Here is an 18,541-nt window from a genome sequence, read left to right as displayed (position 1 = left end):
AGTAAAATACAATGTGCTTGACAATGCATAAACAAGGAAGAATTTCACATGCTTTTTAAAGTTCATAATATATCATTATCTTGTTTTCAACCATAACAAATCATTCATAGTCCCAATGTCACAAAAATAAGCGATGGTCTGTTTTGGCCCTTAGGCCATCGAAGCCCTGACTTCAAAGAAGATAAAGCTTTGAGTAGTAACACATGCTATGAGCCTAGCACCGAGACTGAGGCAAGAGGACTGACTGCTCAGACCTGCCTAGACTACATTTCTAAAACCTGCTTCCAAACAAAGAATAAGCCAGGAGGTGGAGGCACACACCTTTGATCCCAGTACTCAGGAGGCAGAAGCAGGAAGGAGATCTCTACGAGTCTGAAGCCAGTCTGGTCTACAGAGCAAGTTGCAGGACAACCAGGGCTACATGGAAGAACTCCGTCTTGAAAAACAAAACAAGAAATAAAATGGAAAATAAAAGCATTCTCAGCACCACTTTTCTAAATCCTTTTGGCTTTGGGACAGCCAAGGTTGGCCTGGAAACCACAACTCTTTCCCCGTCTTCCAGAATACTAGATAGTAAGGCCTTAACCATCATGCCTGGCTTATAAAGTCCGCCATGGAAGCTGTGAACTGGCCCATGTTCGACAGCAGAGGGAGGGTTCCTGGTAGAGGCGAGAGATGAAAAATTCTTTGCTGTGGTAGGTACCCACTGCAGCCCGCGTGAGTACATCACAGATGCTAAGGACTGCAGTGGGCACCAAGAACCCAGCTATGCTGTAAATGGGTTTCAGCCAGCCAGTGTATGTGTTTTACTAGGACCATAGCACCAAAGGCACTCAGCAGGGCAGCATCGTAGAGGGCTATGAATGTCTCACAAGGCAGGTCTGGAAAAGTGCTGATGGATCCCACATGTTAGACAGCCGTCAACCCTAGCTTTTACTTTACGCTCACACTTCCTTAATGGCGATTTGCCCACTGGTAAATGTGGTGAACAAAATGAGAAGAACATGCACATGAACACACACTTACACAGACACTCACACACATACACAAAAATGTGCTAAAGACATTTCAGGGTTATGAAAACTGGTACAGTCTAGTGATTAATTTTTCAAATGCTTTTCATCTACTTCATATAAGTCATTCTATTGTAAGCTCATGAACTCAAAAGAACCCATTATTTAGGACATTCCTTACCTGGGTGTGGCGGCATCCCTGTAATCTCAGTCTTCAGGAGGCAGAGGATGACTAGGTTCCATAGCAAAACCCGAGACTAAAAAAACACCAACAAATAAATAAATAAACTAATAGACATTTAGGGGTAACATTTGATACAATACGTAGTTACTATTCTGTATAAATTAACATGCTCTAAATGCATGAGTCTCAGTCTTAAAATGTTAATACTGGGGGAAAGAGTTGTGTAAAACTGCTTCCAAGTTAAAACATTTCCTATAAACTTAAAAAACCAAAACAATTTCTTATGCTGACACAAATGGCTTCTTTAACCATTATTTATTCTTGATGTTAATTTGGATAAAAAACATGTTTGAAGGGTTTTTCTTCAATCTCTTCAACGTTAGCTACAGCATTACAAAGTATGTTTTAATGAGAGTTGGTTTTACCGTTTTGACATGCATGAGATAACAATTTGGGGAAATGTGTCTGTGCCCAATTTTGCTTCCCATTTCTGACTTTTAAACTTATTGTCAGACTCAGAAAGAACTGGGAAGCACTGAAGATGATTAAGCACTTGCCTTTGGGAATTATTTGCAGTTAATTAAAGCTGCACACTCTGGTGTATACTTGATTCGCTGGTTATTAAAGCTGAATCATATGATAACTACCTAGGTTTCTCACTTGTCCATCAAATGTTGCTTGTGGCAGACTGAAGAAGCATGCTTTCTCATAATAATCGAAAAACATGATGTTTGAAGCTATCTTCCAGTTTTGAGGTGTGGGGGAGGATGGAAGTGAGGGAGTCAGGGAAGGGAAGCAAACAAACAAACAAAATTTTATTTCAGATTCTATCTGACTTTGCTTTCAGGGTCTTAGAACACAGCTTAAGGGTACAAATAGAGCAAAGAAGCAATTCGTGGGAATTAAGGCATAGTTTGATGGCTCCAATTTTCTCCCTAGCTGAATGTTGACAAGATCAGCTAGTAATATTTAGGTATCTTGAATTTTGTCCCATTGGGCTGTGTAAGAAAGGTATCTGGATTGCAAGCTTCATAGCGGGAGACACCTATTCATTGTTGGGTATCCAAGGCTAGACCAGCATCTACCATATAGTTTGTACTCAACAAATACTTAGAAAACGAGTGAAAGGCCTACTTTCCATATTGCTGCTGGCCCATCTATAGGTTCTTTTCAAAGTCTTTTTTCAAGATCCTCCAGAGGGCTCACCATCTATCATTGGGACTGTCAGGAATTCTTTATTACAGAATACTTTCACCTGTGCTGCTTGCTCTGTAGCATGAGCTGTAGCAATAAAACTGAGCGTGTAGGGGCTGGCAAGAAAGTCCACCAGGAAAAGGTGCCTGGCACCAAGCCTGACGACCTGAGCTGAACTCCTGAGACCCATAGAGTAGATGGAAAGAGATAATACAGATTGTCCACTGAGCTCTACATGCATGCCCTAGTGCTTTTTATAGCATGTGTGCGAGCATGCGCGCACGTGCACACACACACACACACACATCCCATACATCCACACACACACTAACGTAAAATGTAATTAACATTATTTTTGATTTGTTATATTAAAATGGGCTAATTCCATATTTAAAAGGGCACTTAGAGGGTGAGAATCACTTTGTGTAGAACGGAAGTTCTTTATCCCCCCCTTCTTGCTCCTGTCAACTGCTTTGGGACCTTGGGATGACCTTGCTTGCTGGGGTCTTCCTTTTCCCCACGGTCTGTTGGCCACCAGGCTATGAGGACAAAGGGAGCAGAGGTGGTGAACAGGGCTTGGTCGGCTGCGAGTACGATGGAAATAACCTTCTGGGATCCAGCTTCAGTGTGACAGCGTGAAGGGAATATAGAGGACAGTTATAGCAGCTGGGGCATCACCTAATAGGTACTCATAGTACGGTTTGTTTGCATTTGTCAACACGATCCCATCATACAGGTGGGGACACAATACCTAATTATCATATGCGTGCCAGGGGAGGCATTTGCAGGAAACTGTGTCAAAGTTCAAACTCGGGAGAAATCAGGCATCCATGTTCCAGGAGCGCTGTCAAGTAAGATTGGGCAGAGAGTAGGAAGCCCCTGATGGGGTAAAGGAGTCTTCCACTTTGTGCCCAGTCCAGAGAGCTATCCAGACATGGCAGACGGCAACCATAAGTGGCAGGCCTTCCAACAGCTTGCTACTGGGTTACCAAGGTTCAATATTTGACTTTTCTGGGGACTTGGGGTTCACATATGTGAACAACTAGAACACTGGGAACACTAAGAACATTAAAATGAGATATCTCTTCAGTGCTCTCTAGTTTGCCCTGCTTTCATGTTTCTTCCCGACAATTCTGCAACTTCACTGGTGCGTGAAGCCCACTTTATATGCTTTCTACTCTGTCACAGAGACACCTCCAGGACTTTCTCTGCTCCTGAAGCTTTGTGCGGCTTCCTTAAGTAGTATTTTAAGAAAATAGATTTTGATGGTAAAAATATTTAAGTGTTTTGATGGTTACAGTTGGAAATAATAAAGTATAGTAAAGTATAGTGTCTTAAATGTTAATCTATCCTGTCAATAAGAGAATGGGCTCCCTTTCAAGGCTGAAAATGATGACTCTGTCTGTTAGCAGATTCTGCAAAGGATGACAATACTATAAAGGACAGCGATGTGACCAATCATGCTGTGTGTGACCAAGAACTTCCCAATGGTATGTTGTGCGGTCTTTTTTCAGCTCTTTTTTCTATTGAGGAGTATTGTATATTAAAAGTCAGATGTGAGGTTTTTCCGTAAGGGTAGAATTCTGATGCTATTTCCTTACACCGGCGTCTTGGTGAGATACTGTTGCCTGCCTCAATCTTTGTCACCCATTACTTTTAACCAAACCAGTGTTATTTATGTTGTTTATTGTTACCTGCCTGGATTCTATAAGCAATCATTTTGGAACTATTGAGGTGAATATATGATAAGAATGAAAATAAATGTTAGGCAAATGGAGAATAAGCCCAGGAGACTAAATCTCCTTATCCATATCCTTGGGATACCAAGAAGAATAAATAGAGCCCACAGAAATAAAGCAATCTGTAGGAAAATAATAGAGAGAAAAATGTTTTCCTAATGCAATCTGGCTTCCATGCCCAGAATGTAAGAGGGAATATATATGCAAAAGTAATGAAAACTCAATTATGAACAGACACCTCCATAGTTTCGTGTAATTTCTGAAGATTGGTGGCTAAGACAGTCTCGTAAAGTATACAAGAAAGACAAAATCAGTACAAGCAACATCACTAGAATCCAGCCCAACCACCAGGAGAACAGAATAGCTGAACTGTTTAAGAATCCATTTCTGTACCGAGTAAAGATATTGTTTATGCTTTAAGTCAAGTAGTAGTTTCTTGGGAATACAAAGGTTAGGAAAATATTCCATCTAGCCATGGTTTCTGAAGAACCTAAGGCTTTTTGAAAAACTAAGTGCAGAAGAGGAAACAAAATTCAGACTGAGGAAGGCATAATGGGAAGGTTCCATGTGGTAAACTGAACATATGAAAATTGTTTAAAAGATATTTTTTAGTTAGTATCAAAATTATATAACCATTTTTAACGTTGAAAGTATATATTGTTTAAAGGTGACAGAGAGGATTTATACTCTTTGTAATTAAAGTAAAAATAACTTGTTATTTCTCTTATTAATATCAACTAGACAACCTAAACAGAAATATACATACACTGTATTCACTGATTATATTATATTCCCTGTACTCCTATTGCTGTTTATTACATATGAGCTACACATACAAGTATTCACATTAGATGAATAGATAGATAGATAGATGTCAGATAGATAGAAATAGAGAGATAATGGGTATATATACACACACAAATTCATTTGAAAAGGAGGCTGTTTAAAGGTGTTAAAGAGTTAAAGACAATAAAGAATTGTCCAAGGTCCAAGAGAAGGTGACTCTCTAGATTGTGAGTCTAAAGCTTAAAACTGCCTTTGTCTTGGGGAATATGTTGAGCAAAGAACATCTGGAATCACCTTGCTAAAAAAGCAGAGGGACTCTTAATAGACCTTTCGAGTATTATGAGTAGAAAGCCCAAAGATACATACAATGGCAGTACAGTGAGTCAGCCAAGGGTCTGCCTTCTGAAACCTGACACCCATTTTCAAATTACCTCCATTCCCAAAGTAAATTAATACCAGCCCCAAATTCCAGGGCTCCTAAGCACTGGAGAAGAACACACATGAGATAGTAGCTAGAGAAAGAAGGGACCTTATCCACATCAAACAATTTTTATAAATAATTTTTGAAATAAAATATCTAGTACATACACACAAATAATAACCAAGCAGTAAAAGGAATTAAGGTAGCCAGAGACTCAGAGATGAGAGATTTTCAGTCTATGAACTGAAAACATTGCTGATATATACAGAGTATAAGACAGTGACACTGGGGCTAGAGATATGGCTTAGTGGTCAAGAGGACTGCCTGATCATTCAGAGGACACACATTCAATTCCCAGCACCCACATGGTAGTTTATAATTGTCTGTAACTCCAGTTCTAAGGGATCAGGCACCGTCAGGCAGACACACATGCTGGCAAAACATCAATGTACATAAAATAAAGATAAATAACTTTTTAAACAAAGAAAGATAGTGATACTAGATACTCATATGAAAGAATTAAGGCAAGATTGAAAATTTTAACTGTGAATGGTTATTATTGAAAGCAAAAATCAGAAAGTAAAGACAAGTCAGAAGTAAAGTGTGTGCTAACTCAAATCAACTCAATAAACACACTCATGTTCTAACAGTATTTTAGGGGCATATGAAAGATAGTTTGTGAACCATGGGTTAGTTATGAGGAATATATCTGAATTAGAAAGAGCAAAGAAAAATTAAATGGCAAACACTAATGCAGGGGAATGCCATTTATTATGGAGTGATGAAGTATGCCATGAACTGAATAAGAGAATAAATTGATCAACATCAATATTTGAAGAAATTATGTGAGAAACCTTAATAAAAGATTGGGTATAATTTCATCAAAAGTTTTGAACTCAAAGCAGAACAAATAAAGGTAAATCCACAGTTAGTTCTGGCACAGTGAAACTGCTGAAAGGGTCAGATTTCTTCAAATGTTATGCACTCCAAGCAGAATAGATAGAAATAAATCTACAGCAAGTCCCATCAAAACAAACTGCTGATATCCAAAAATAAAAATAACATCTAAAAAGAAGCCATCCAATAAAGGCTTTGCCAATAGATGACTTTCCAGTAGATACAATGGCAAGGCAAAGAAAATACAACAAAATTATAGTCAACCAAGAACTGGAAACCCTGTAGGAAAAGTAAGTTTCAAGAATAAGAAAGAACGAATTAAGTCTATTTTACAAGGGATCTCCAGATGTTCCACAGGGGTAGAAAATACTAATTAAAGGTAGAAAGTCAAAGATCTGTGAAAATATTAAGAGGAAAGTAAATTAAATGTAAGACTTGCTTGTTCTTTTGGAAGACAGGAATAGTGTCTCCCTCTATTAGGTTTTTTCCTAATGTCATGGAGAATAAAAGTGCTAACGAATGTTCGAATCTTATAAGTTTCAATGGTCCCTGAAAGTGAGAAAATGAAATGAGTCCTGTCTCAGATGATTTCCTGGGGAGTTTCCAGGTCATGGCCCAGAGGAAAAGGATTTTGGCAGAACTCCATGGGCTTCCTGTCTAGTGAACACAGAACCAAGAATCCTGGAAGCTTAAGTATGTAGAGCTGCAGGTCAGAGTCATGGGAGCCTAGTGTTCCTGCTTATTGAGACAATTGGAGCATGAATGAAAGGCAATGACCATGCTCAGACAAAAGATGCTAAAGGAAAGATTTGATGTTACTAGTTGAGCTTCGATGATTGGGATGAAGTTGTTGGCTGCGGGAGGGGGGGAGCATGTGAGGGCTTCTAGACTGAATAATTCTAAAAATACATAGCCTTTATGTGTGCTTTAGTAGTTTAAGTTCTATATGGTTTTTGTTCGTTTCTTTTCTGTCTTTGCTTTCCTATAACTTTTATGTAATTTTAAAAAATAGCTAAATGAAGAATGGAGAAAGAAGCAAAGAAGGAAGAGGAATTAATTGTTTATTTTGTTTATTGTTCAGGATTGTACTCATAGCCTAGGTGATCCTAGAACTCACGATGGAGCCTCAACTAGCCTTAAATTTGTGACAATCCTCCCTCAGCCTCCCAACTTCAGCATTATAGACTTTAACCACCATACTTGATATGAATTATTAATAGCAGGCTTCCAAACAAAGATTATGGTGGAGAGCCCAAGACTGGCACATAAGTCTAAACATCTATAGAAGTAACACTCAAATTAAAAATTCTGTACTATGTTTCTAAGAATATAAATTACCTTGAAGAACATCCTTGAAAATTTGTATTTATTTTTTTGTGCATACCTATAATCCTATTACCTAGGAAGTTGAAAGCTAAAGATTACAAGTTCAGTGCTAGACTGGGCAACAGAACAAGCCTCTATCTCAACACACACACAGTTGTACAAGAATCACAAGTAGAATAATGTCACAATAGAATTAAAAGAAAATATCTTTATTAATTTTTCCCAAACTCATTATGAACATGAAAGTATATTCAATAATTCATATAATAATAAATGTAAGTAACTTTGCAATTAATGCACATTGTATCAAATGAGGGGGTAAAAGTACAAGTAGGTGTGAGTGTACATATGTAAAGTTAGGCTATTTTATCAAGTGTAAGAACTAGAACAATTTAGTTAAGTTCAGTAATATTGTAAAGACTTAACAGGATAGAATTAAGAAAAGAAAAGGTATACCTTTCTAAGGAAATACACATCACATGAGAACAGGAAAAGTGGCTTTGGAACCTGTCAGTCAAAAGGCTCAAAGAAGAAAGAGTTGGTCACTTCGTACTAATGAAAGTTTGAGCCTCTCATTAAATATTACAGTGATGGGATTTTAGCATGTCACATGGTGAGATAAGATATAATACAAAGCAAAACCTGCTGGAAATACAGCAAGGAATTCACAGATGTAATGTGGTCAGCAATGACAGAAGAAATAGACCACAAATAACATGGGGTGTGTTTAGAATGTGATTAACAGTGTAGTCCTGCTGTAGGAAGTGACAGGCAAATCAATGAAACAGACTAACACATCTAGAAGTGAGACCAAGTACATAACGCAGGCTGGCATTTCAAAGACTGACGACTCAGTAACTGACCTTAAGACAACTAGCTGGATATTTACAAAAATAAAAAAATAAACTAGATCTCAACTTCAATCCTTACACCAACGTAAGCTCCAGAAGGGGTAAAGATGAAATATGAAAGGAATATTAAACATTAGAACAAAAGAATCAAGGGTTATTCAACACTAAAAAGAAAAACTGAGAGAACACTTAAATGTCTATTATTAAGTGGCAGAGGCCGACCAGGAAAAATTATGGGCCATGTGCATCCAGGTACATGACATTCAAGCAGAAGCGTGAAGATGGGGAAAGATCGGTGGCTTCCAGGAGCTGGGTGGGGGTTGGGAGCAAGTGACTAGGAAGAGACAGAGAAATTCCAGAACACTGAAAATACTCGGAATGGCACTCTGGTGACATCTGTTACTATGCATTTAGCCAACCTTGTGAAACAGTGTAACACTAAAATGAAGCTCAGTGTGAAGATGTGTTGTGGCAAAACCAGTGTGAGCGCACAGCTGTAGCAAATACAGCGCTCAGGCTGGGAAAACCAATGGTAGGGGAGCCTAGGAGGCTTCCTCCCGGGTAGGGTGCATATGCTATGCTTCCTCCTTTTCAACTTTGCTTTGAACCTAAAGCATCTCTAAAATATAGTCTTAGAATAGCTTTGGTTTCCCACACATAATTTTGTGTATATTGCGAAATTAAGACGTATCAGTGGTTCTCAGCCTTCCTAATGCTGTGATCCTTTAATAAAGATCTTCATGCTGTGGAGACCCCCAACCATAAATTCTATTGTTGCTACTTCATAACTGTAATTTTGCTACTGTTATGAATAGTTATATAAATATCTGTGGTTTTGATAGTTTTAGGTGACCCCTGTGAAAGGGTAGTTTGATCCCCAAAGGGGTTGCCACCCACAGGTTCAGAACCACTGAGCTGTATGGATATATTTGGAATGTATGGATGTATGCTCATGCCTGTATTTGTCAGAAAAACCAGTTAAGTTACTACATACCATATGATTATATAAATTTAATATAATTAATAAAAAGCAAGTCAGGTTTTAAACAATATCTACTGGGAAGAACAGTACCATCTAAATGACTAGTATGTAACATTCTTATTTGAGAAAAAGTAGCTCACGTAGTAATAAGAAAAATAAATTATCAAAAATAGTAGCCCAAGAGGAAAATGAGCAAAAGACTCAGTTACTCAACTGTAGTTAATAAGAAGCAAAATTGTCATAAATAAAAAGATGCCCTTATCTCTACTTTATTTAAAGAAAGGAACATAAAATGGGAATTACCTTCTCTTTTTGAATAATTGAAAATGTATAAAGTTGGTGGAAACAGTTTTTGGACACATTCACTCACTATTGGTGGGAGACAAAGGCCACTAACAATTTTGCCACTAACAATTTTGGTGTAACCTATTTAAAGCATATGGATACTTATTCATAAAGTATCCATTACAATATGCCATTTAACAGTACACACAAAAATTTTGAAAACACCTCCAAATTAATCCATCACATGGAATATTATACATCTTTTTAAAATATGGTTTTTGAAAAAGGGGATGATTTTTCAAAAATATGAAATAAAGTGCAGGAAATAAAGAGTAAATTCACTTTGATCACAAGATGTATTTACAAATTTACATATATTCACTTACATGGATAAATTGGTGTAGGCCTATGAATTACAGATTTGTTTATGTGTGTATTTACACACACAAGAAAGAGAGCAGTTCACAATAGTAAAAGTGGCCGTCTTAGTTTATAGGCTTGTACTCACAGGGAACGAGGATTTGTTCTAACTACCAAGAAAATGATTTCACAAGTGATTTACATTAGAAGAGTCAGTTTTATGGGCCCTAGAGGAGAACCACGGATGTTTAGGAGATAATCAAATTCATGTTAGTATAGTTTTATCTTTTGCTTTTAGTCTGGGGCATTTATATATAGCAAAGATTCAATGTGATATTAGCAGCAAATTTCAAATTTATAAAAAGAAACCACAATTTTATTTCCTTAAGACAAATGTCAAAGAAACAAAGTCTTTATTCTTTGAAAAATCTGAGCATCTAATAACCTGCAAAACATACAGCTATATTGTTGCCTTGGTCCCCAAATAGTCTGTTTACACAGTGAACAGTGAGCTTAGGTTTAGCCCCTAGAAATGCTTCATTCCAGAATAATGTCCCCAGACCAATTTTTATGCAAATTAATCAGAACTGTGGCATTAGCTTGAGCCAAACTTAATTACCAGGACTTCAAGAAACAAACATGTGATCCGTTTCTGAGGAAAAGTGAATGGATTTGTGGATTATCAGTTCTAATGCCCCTCCCATTAGTGTGGGTGATTGAGTTTGCTGTGCGGGAAACATATACATAAACTGGGACATCCTTTGTGTTCTTTCCTCCCCTCCACTAGTGGGATTAGGTCAGAGGGCGTTGGGGATTCTACTCTGCTGAATAGAAAGACAAACAAAGCTGGCCCCACGGGGCCAAGAAAGAGGGAGGAAGAGTGGGCTGAGCGGTGGAGAGCAGAAGGGTTGAGAGCACAGCACACAGGGACCAACCAGGTGCAGAGTGCGATGCAGAAGCTCACACACATATTTAGAATGTCAGATCCTGGCAGGCTGTGCGTTGAGCAAACAGGATCATTCTTGAATTTCAAAGCGGGAGACTACGTCACCCTCAATTTCCACACCACATTTCAGAGGGAAAACGAAAGAAAGTATAGATTTCTATTTAGGAAATGATTGCCAAAATATGCCATGCACTCAGGTGCAACTGGCCAAGAGTGGAGACGGACAAAGAGGGCAAGGAGGGGGCAGATTCCCTCCAAAGCACTGAAATGGCCTTTCATCTTGTCAGTGAGGGTCAAGGCAACCCTACTGTTCACCCAGAGCTTCTCATCCCCACTCAAACAGTCAACATTCTCGTCCCAGCATTAGTTGAAGCTAGTGCAGCCTGGGGACTGTCAGGAGAGGGAATGCCTCTGCTCCAGGAACACCCTCCTCCTTTCACATCATTGTACAGAGAAACCCAGACCACATATAATGACTTAAAGGGCCCAGCAGCGGCCTGGTGTGATGAGTGCATTTGATGGTCATGTGTCTGTGTTGGCAGAGATAGAGAATGGCTCCCTCCGTTATCAGCGAAGGCTGGTATCCATCAGATAGACTGGTCACCATCAGGACACAGAGGAATCTAGGAGATTGTCTAGTATCACAGCCATGTAACACTCATGAATGATAAAAGTGAGACCCGGAGAGGTTGAGGTTTGCATAAAACATCTATTTAGCCTTAGGCTAGAAACCAAAAATTATTTGAAACAATATAATCTGTGGAGTGCTGTGTAGCACATGGCACTTACTTTGTTAAAATATGAGGAGTAAGTTGTAGTCCCTGATGGCTATACAGACTTTGACAAGTGATATAACAGAGGACCAGCTCAGGAGACAATTATTGTTAGTGTCACATGCTATGTGTTGTGAAGGAAGAGGTGAAGTTGAAGTTTTAGTCAGTCAATCAACATTTGTAGATGCAGCTTCTTCTCAAAGCTTTTCCTTTGTAAAAGACAAAAAGGTAGTAGCTCCTACCTGGGGAGTCTGAGACTGTGTGTGTGTGTGTGTGTGTGTGTGTGTGTGTGTGTTTGAATGCAGGGCCTGCAGACGACAGAAGAGGGCATCAGATCCCCTGGAGCTGGAGTTACAGGTGGTGCTGAGCCGGCACCTGTGTTTCAATAGCTACCCAGGTAACATGTTTTCTAGGAGGCAAACTGAGAAATAGACTCTTTACTTTCTGTGTGATTCAATCTTTCTTGCCATGCAACTATTGTGGTGTGCCTACCTCATGCTTGTCTAGAGAAGATCTAGAATCCAAAACCTGTGGTTCCTTCTTTTTAACAGAAACGAAGTTAGTCCTCTCTCTTCATTCCTTAAGACTGATTTTATAAGCCCAATTTTAGAACTTTGCATTTATCCTTAATAAATGTCCCTTTCTCTCACCTTAACAAACGTTTCTGATTTTATCAGTCAATATATTGCCTTCCTTTCTACTTTCTGCTGTCTAGAAACCATCTCAAAGTGATTTTAAAAAGTAAACAGTTGGCACTCTGTTTGACATCCTGGAAAGAACTTTTTCTGTGTGGGATGCCCGTGCTCTTGCAACTGCAGACATTTTGAGAACAAACACTCATCTATTTGTGGACATCTGTCCCAACACTTGACACAGCCTGTGCCACCGGCACTTAACATATGGCAGAAGGAATGGCTGCTCATGTGGCCACCAGCTCTTTTTTATACTCAAAGGTGATAAAGATGAAACTGGCCTGAAGACTTTTTTTATTGCTTGCTACATCCTATCAGATGATTTTTATGACCAGAAGTAACAGGACAGCATCTAAAGAATGACAATAATAAATACAGCTCTTATACATTTCTGCCAGAGGTAAAAAGGGAACAGATTCTTTACCATACTGTTTCATATGATCCAGTAAACCCAGTAATTTAGCAATTTCACTTCTGGGTGATGGTCAGATGACATGAATAGATGTTTTCACAAAGGAACACACTGAAATGTTTTGGCAGTCTTATTCAGAATAGTCCTCAACTGGGCATTATTCAATCTCATATGACATCATGTCTTCAGACAGCAGACTAATAAACACCAAATAGGAATGGTCAATTGATGCATACCAAAAGTGGGACTAATCTCACACCCAACAAATACTTGAAAAGTGAGTTCTTTTTAAAAGAGCCTGTAGTTTTGCTTGTGTAAATTCTAGAAGTAAGCAAAACTGTTACCTGTTGAAGAAGAACCTACTGGAAGAAACCACTTATGTTAGATGATGATGATGATGATTAATATTATTAATTTTTTGAGACAGGGTTTCTTTCTAGCTCTGGAGCCTGTCTGGGAACTAGCTCTTGTAGACCAGGCTGGCCTCGAACTCACAGAGGTCTGCCTGCTTCTGCCTCCCGAGTGCTGGGATGCTAGAAGTATTCTTGATTCCAGTGAGATTAGACCTAAAATAGTTAGGTGAATTACACAAAGAGTCATGAAGCTATACAACTGAGACTTGTATATTTCACTCTATGCATGTACATTTTTAAAATGCCAAACAAAGGTATTTGCAAGAAAAGCATAAAGAGAAATGGCTTTGTCGTCAGTCAGAGCTGGTAATGTATTCAGAAGGCAGAATGACTGTCACAGCTTTCCCCAGAGGCTGACTCAATGAGTGTAGATAACAGATGTGAAATGCTTCATCAAACACAGAGTCGGTAACTTACCCGTGCATGCAAGTCCTGAAGGCCAGGGCTTCTTAAGGGTTAGCATATATACGTTATATTGGAGATCTTGAAAAACAGATTATGTAAGTTAAAATTCTGTATGAATAGAGTGAAGCCTGAAAGCATCTAGCAAGCTTCTAGATAATTCTCTTGTTGCTTGTCAATGAACTGGATGAATGAGGAAGCATGAGACGAATGGAGCTTATCCCAGGGAAAAGGTTGGGATCAAATCCACATTTTAAAGGTCCTCTTTGCTAGTAATTTAAAACTTAGACAACACAGGAAGAAAGAAAAGAAAGTTCCAGCCTTGTATACCCTGAGCCAGAAAAGGGGAAGGTGGATGGAAAACAAGGAAAGAAAAACATTTTACAGAACCATAAATCCTCAGGGAGGGCATCACTGAACATTGGGAATGATGGAACAAAGTTATCCAAGACAGCTTGAGGGTTCTAACTTCAGCCAACACATACGTAAATAAATGTTAATGTTCATTGTTTTATCAGATCTTTTGATCAAAACTGCGCTTAGGAGGAACGGATGTCATTAAAATAAAACTGGCTTTGTTTTGTTTTGTTTCTGATCTGTATTTTGCTTTGGGCTTATACCGGCAGAGAAGGAATTTAGAGGAAGAAGTGTGGTGGATGGTCTAAGACTAAACACATCAAAGCAGAAGGTGTAGGATGAAGGGTTATCTAAGTCAGTATAGCCACAACAACAAATAAACCCCTAAACTACTCAGTGGTTTTCAATAAGGCTTACCGCTGCTTGGCTCTGCTCAGGATCAAGAGCACATTCTGCTCAGTGCAGGGAGCTGGAAGAAACTTGCTATGGATCTTAAGCTTTTGTAAAGATTCATACAATGTCTCTCCTCTGACATTTCTAAATCAAGATAGATAAAAAGGGCCTGATGTAGGGATGCTCAACTACAGGTCATATTGTCACAAACAGAGGAATGTAATTCTTTTACAGATCAAAGAAAAATATCAGCCCTTCCCTGCCCAGAGATGTACACAAGGCAAACATTTCTAGCTCTTGTGTATCATGCTTACAAAAAGTCCAAGGTCTAGACTTATTTTTTTTTTTAAATCCAACAGTTAAATATCCTCAGGATAAAACCTTTCATTAGCATGAGGTACAAATGAACAGATTTCAATTTCCTATCTTAGTGGATATTCAAATACTCAAAATCCTATAGGGAAGAAGTCAGGTGATGTGGGAGAAAAAAAACAGCAGTCTTCTTCTGATCTTTTCTATATTCAGTCAAAATCTAAAGGGGGTTACCAAGCTATTACACCATCCTATTTCTTCATCACCTTCCCATGTGCTGCTGATGAAGGAATGAAGAACAGGATGTTTTAATTTAGAGGGGTAATCCTAAGTATTCGAGATCACTGTATCTTAAAAGATACCTAATCTAACACATGGGGGCCAGAAAATGACTTTACAACCTTGCAGATCATTATCTGCCAAAGTTCAATAGATTGAGAAGCTGAATACTAATTGTGTCAAGAATAGAGTTTGTTTGCCCAAATTATCTGGATATTCCACATAAAATAATTGAAGTAAATTTAATTATTTGAAAACTGGCCTTGGCGCCCTCCATTTCCATTTTAAAACACTCCTTGTGGGAGACCTTTAATTCCAGCAGAGCCAGGTGGATCTCTGTGATTTTGAGACCAGCCTGGTCTACAAAGTGAGTTCCAGGACAGCTAGGAGCTAGAAGCTAGAAGTGTTATACAGAGAAACCCTGTCTCAAAAATGAAAGAAAGAAAGAAAGAAAGGAAGGAAGGAAGGAAGGAAGGAAGGAAGAAAGGAAGGAAGGAAGGAAGAAAAGAAAGAAAGGCCTCTGAAGGATTTGCTTTTCAGACCTGGGATTAAAGCTATGAACATGCATATCATATTTCTTTTCTTTTTCGATCACTGTTGTTACAGGACAAGAGAATGAGCCAACAAAGAGTGAAGTAAAAACTGAGACAGAGTCCCCAAGCTCATCCATGGAGACAGAAGGTACTGAAGCCAGAATATATTGAATATTATGAGCAAGAATGAGATGAAATTGTAAACTATGACTTCTCTATAAAAAGCATGAGTGAGTGTGTGTGTGTGTGTCTGTGTGTGTGTGTAAGTATGTACACGCACATACACGCTGGAGGATGGTGAGTCAACCTCCAGCTTTGTGCAAGTCTTGAATCTTTGAAGGTCACAAAAAGACTTTCTGCTCTGTATTCGTCATGTTTTCCCAATAATTCCCACTTAAACATCCTTGAGCCTCTGTATTCTTATATTTAGAGCTTCCTTCAACCCAAGAAGATGCCACGATTGTGGAGCAACCAGAAGTGATCCCCCTGACTGATGATGACCAAGAGGAGCAGGAAGGTGGAGAAGGTAGGAGTCCTCCTAAATTAAGCCATCACTAATATAGAGGTTCTATGGGTGCCTGCCTGGAATCCAACTGCCAAAGCTATCCTTCACCGCTGTAGCCATTAAAAGGAGAAACGAACTTGTCCGTAACCTTGAACCTATTTTTGAAACTAGAGTAAAATCCAGAAGTGGTAAAGGTATTACTGACAGCACTCACTGCTCTCCTTCCCAATAGAATGTAGATATATTTGCTATCCATTAAGATTTCATTTAAAAATTTGAAACTCTGGCATTGAGAAAGTCTGTAAGAAATCCAAATAATGGGAGAGAAATGAAGTCCTAGGGAAAAGGAAAAGAACAAATAGATCAAACGTTTTGCAATGACGTCACCCTGCCTTCCTTTGCACGGTGATGATTAAGGAGACATATGAGAGTGCTCATCCTCTGAACGTAATAAATCGCAAGCCTTGTCTGCTAATCTGGGAACAGAACAGCATTGAATCCTAGTTAAGAAGTAAATTAGGTCACAATGATTTCTGCTATGATCAGTAATATAAATAATTTATAAATAATAAAATATTGGGCAAAATAAGATTGTATTAAAGAAATTTAATTAAAGAAATCAGAATAATTTAGTATTGACAGAAGAATTGTAAGAGTCTGATTCCTAAGTATCTCCTTGAAAGGTCCATGAAATAATTAGTTACACCCTCTCACAAGTCACAGTGCTCTAAGTAGTGGGTATCTGCAATGGCAGTCAGAGCGCCATCACTGAGTAGACCTTGTTTACGAAATACCATGATCAATTTTCCTTCCAAATTAAAGCACAGACATGATCTCAATTGTAAAATCAGGTCAATTGCAAGTACAGCTTCCAAGTTACGAACACCTCTTGACAGGAACATTGACGTCATTTAATTGCTGAGCTCCAGCAGTAATTTTGACTCTTAAAAATCCACTCTGTTTACATCCCCGCACTCTTCTTCTGTGTCTTTGCTATGTTCTTCTCAATTTGGACTCAGAGTTCAGCCTCATGACACCGTGTTTGCAGTAAGTGAAATGAACGGCATCTGGAGTAGTTTATCTGATGGTGATAAGAGAGGATCAATACACCCTTCTCTAGATTCAGATATATAATGTACAAAGCTACGTATAGGAACATCCCAACCTTTTGGTTCTACCACCAAAGCAGTACAGACACAATGCATGCTCATTTGTTTAATTTTTCTCTTGAGGAAGTTGCTTGTTTTCTTACAGTATCTGCAAATGCAAATGGATTAAAGAACATCAAACAGCTTGTACATTCTGCATTTGCAGCAACTTTCTTTGAGTTTTTACAGTAAAAGAATAGCTCAGGTGGGCTTGAATTAGCCATCTTTTCCCTCCTTCCTGTCTATCACAGTTATTTACCTTGAACATTCTAGAATTTAAATTGAAAATACTTTGAATGTGTTACCCCATTACCTTATTCTTTGTATCAGCAGAAAAGTGTAGAGCTATCCTGTTATAAGAAAAGTGCTTATGTTGTACTTATGTTGCTAATAATAACAAAGACTGGATGAACCGATAGGAAAAAGCTCACTTGGGCTCACATTTCTGAAGCTATAAGATCGAGGCCTGTATCTGGAAATGGTCTTCTAGCTGGCAAAGTCCTGAGACAATTCAGGCATAACATGGACAGAGACAGAGAGTATATGCATGTTGTGTATGCATGTGTGTGTGTGTGAGTTTATATGTGTGGCTGTGTATGTGTGAGTGAGGGTTCATATGCTCATACACGCATGCCTACGCTCTCCCTCTTCTTATAAAGTCTTTAGGATTTGGTTACAGAAGATTCAGCCTAATGACCTTGACCCACTTCTAAAAAACACAATCAGTTTAAATTTCCACCCATTTAAATCCCAACAGTGGGGATGGAATTTCAACATGTGAAGTCTTGGACGATACCCAAACCATAGTAACACCCAAAAGAAAGGAAGACAAAGTAGACTGGTTTACTGGTAAGTTAGTAAACCCTGCTGAGGCTCTTCCATATCAACGACAACTGAGTGACATCGAGGAGTTATTAACTCATCTCCATCAGGGCTCTCATCTCAATGACAGTAATGACCAAAGTAACTGACACCCCATTTGCAATGAATATTTAACCAATAGCATGTGTTACACAATTGTTAAAAAGCCATGGCACACAAAGTACTTAGTGTTTAGCCCAATTTGATGACTTGATGATAAAGCAAAGAGACTCCAGAAGGAAATTCTCCAAGGCCGTCTGTTATTTTCCATAACTATCAGGATCCATAAAAGTTTCACATATACTACTACCTTCAGCAACAAATAACCACTCACATTTGGTTGACAAAACCATATTATAAAAGCAGTAGAATATGATTGTGGACTGTTTACCTGATGAAATGGTAAATGGTACCCTATAGAAATGCAATTCTTAGTGGATGAGGGAGAACAAGAGTTCTGTCACCTAAAACTGACTT

General features: G+C 38.6%; 1 protein-coding gene across 8 annotated transcripts in view; it reads left to right on the top strand.

The window, feature by feature from the left end:
* Positions 1-18,541, top strand: part of Macrod2 (mono-ADP ribosylhydrolase 2) — a 1,889,233-nt gene that overhangs the window by 1,800,281 nt on the left and 70,411 nt on the right. For 4 of the 8 annotated variants that reach the window (XM_085696807.2, XM_085696803.2, XM_085696801.2 and 1 more), the window contains 3 exons: positions 3,804-3,881; positions 15,624-15,698; positions 15,981-16,076. In XM_085696807.2, the coding sequence (XP_085552933.2) occupies positions 3,804-3,881; positions 15,624-15,698; positions 15,981-16,076 (249 nt within the window). Of the gene's footprint in view, positions 1-3,800; positions 3,882-15,623; positions 15,699-15,980; positions 16,077-18,541 lie in introns of all 8 variants that reach the window. The other 4 variants (XM_085696806.2, XM_085696802.2, XM_085696800.2 and 1 more) reach the window with 1 other exon arrangement.

This window comes from Myodes glareolus, chromosome 10 (assembly GCF_982192425.1).
Source record: "Myodes glareolus chromosome 10, mMyoGla1.1, whole genome shotgun sequence".
Taxonomy (NCBI): Eukaryota; Metazoa; Chordata; class Mammalia; order Rodentia; family Cricetidae; genus Myodes; species Myodes glareolus.
This window is presented reverse-complemented; position numbering and strand designations above follow the sequence as displayed.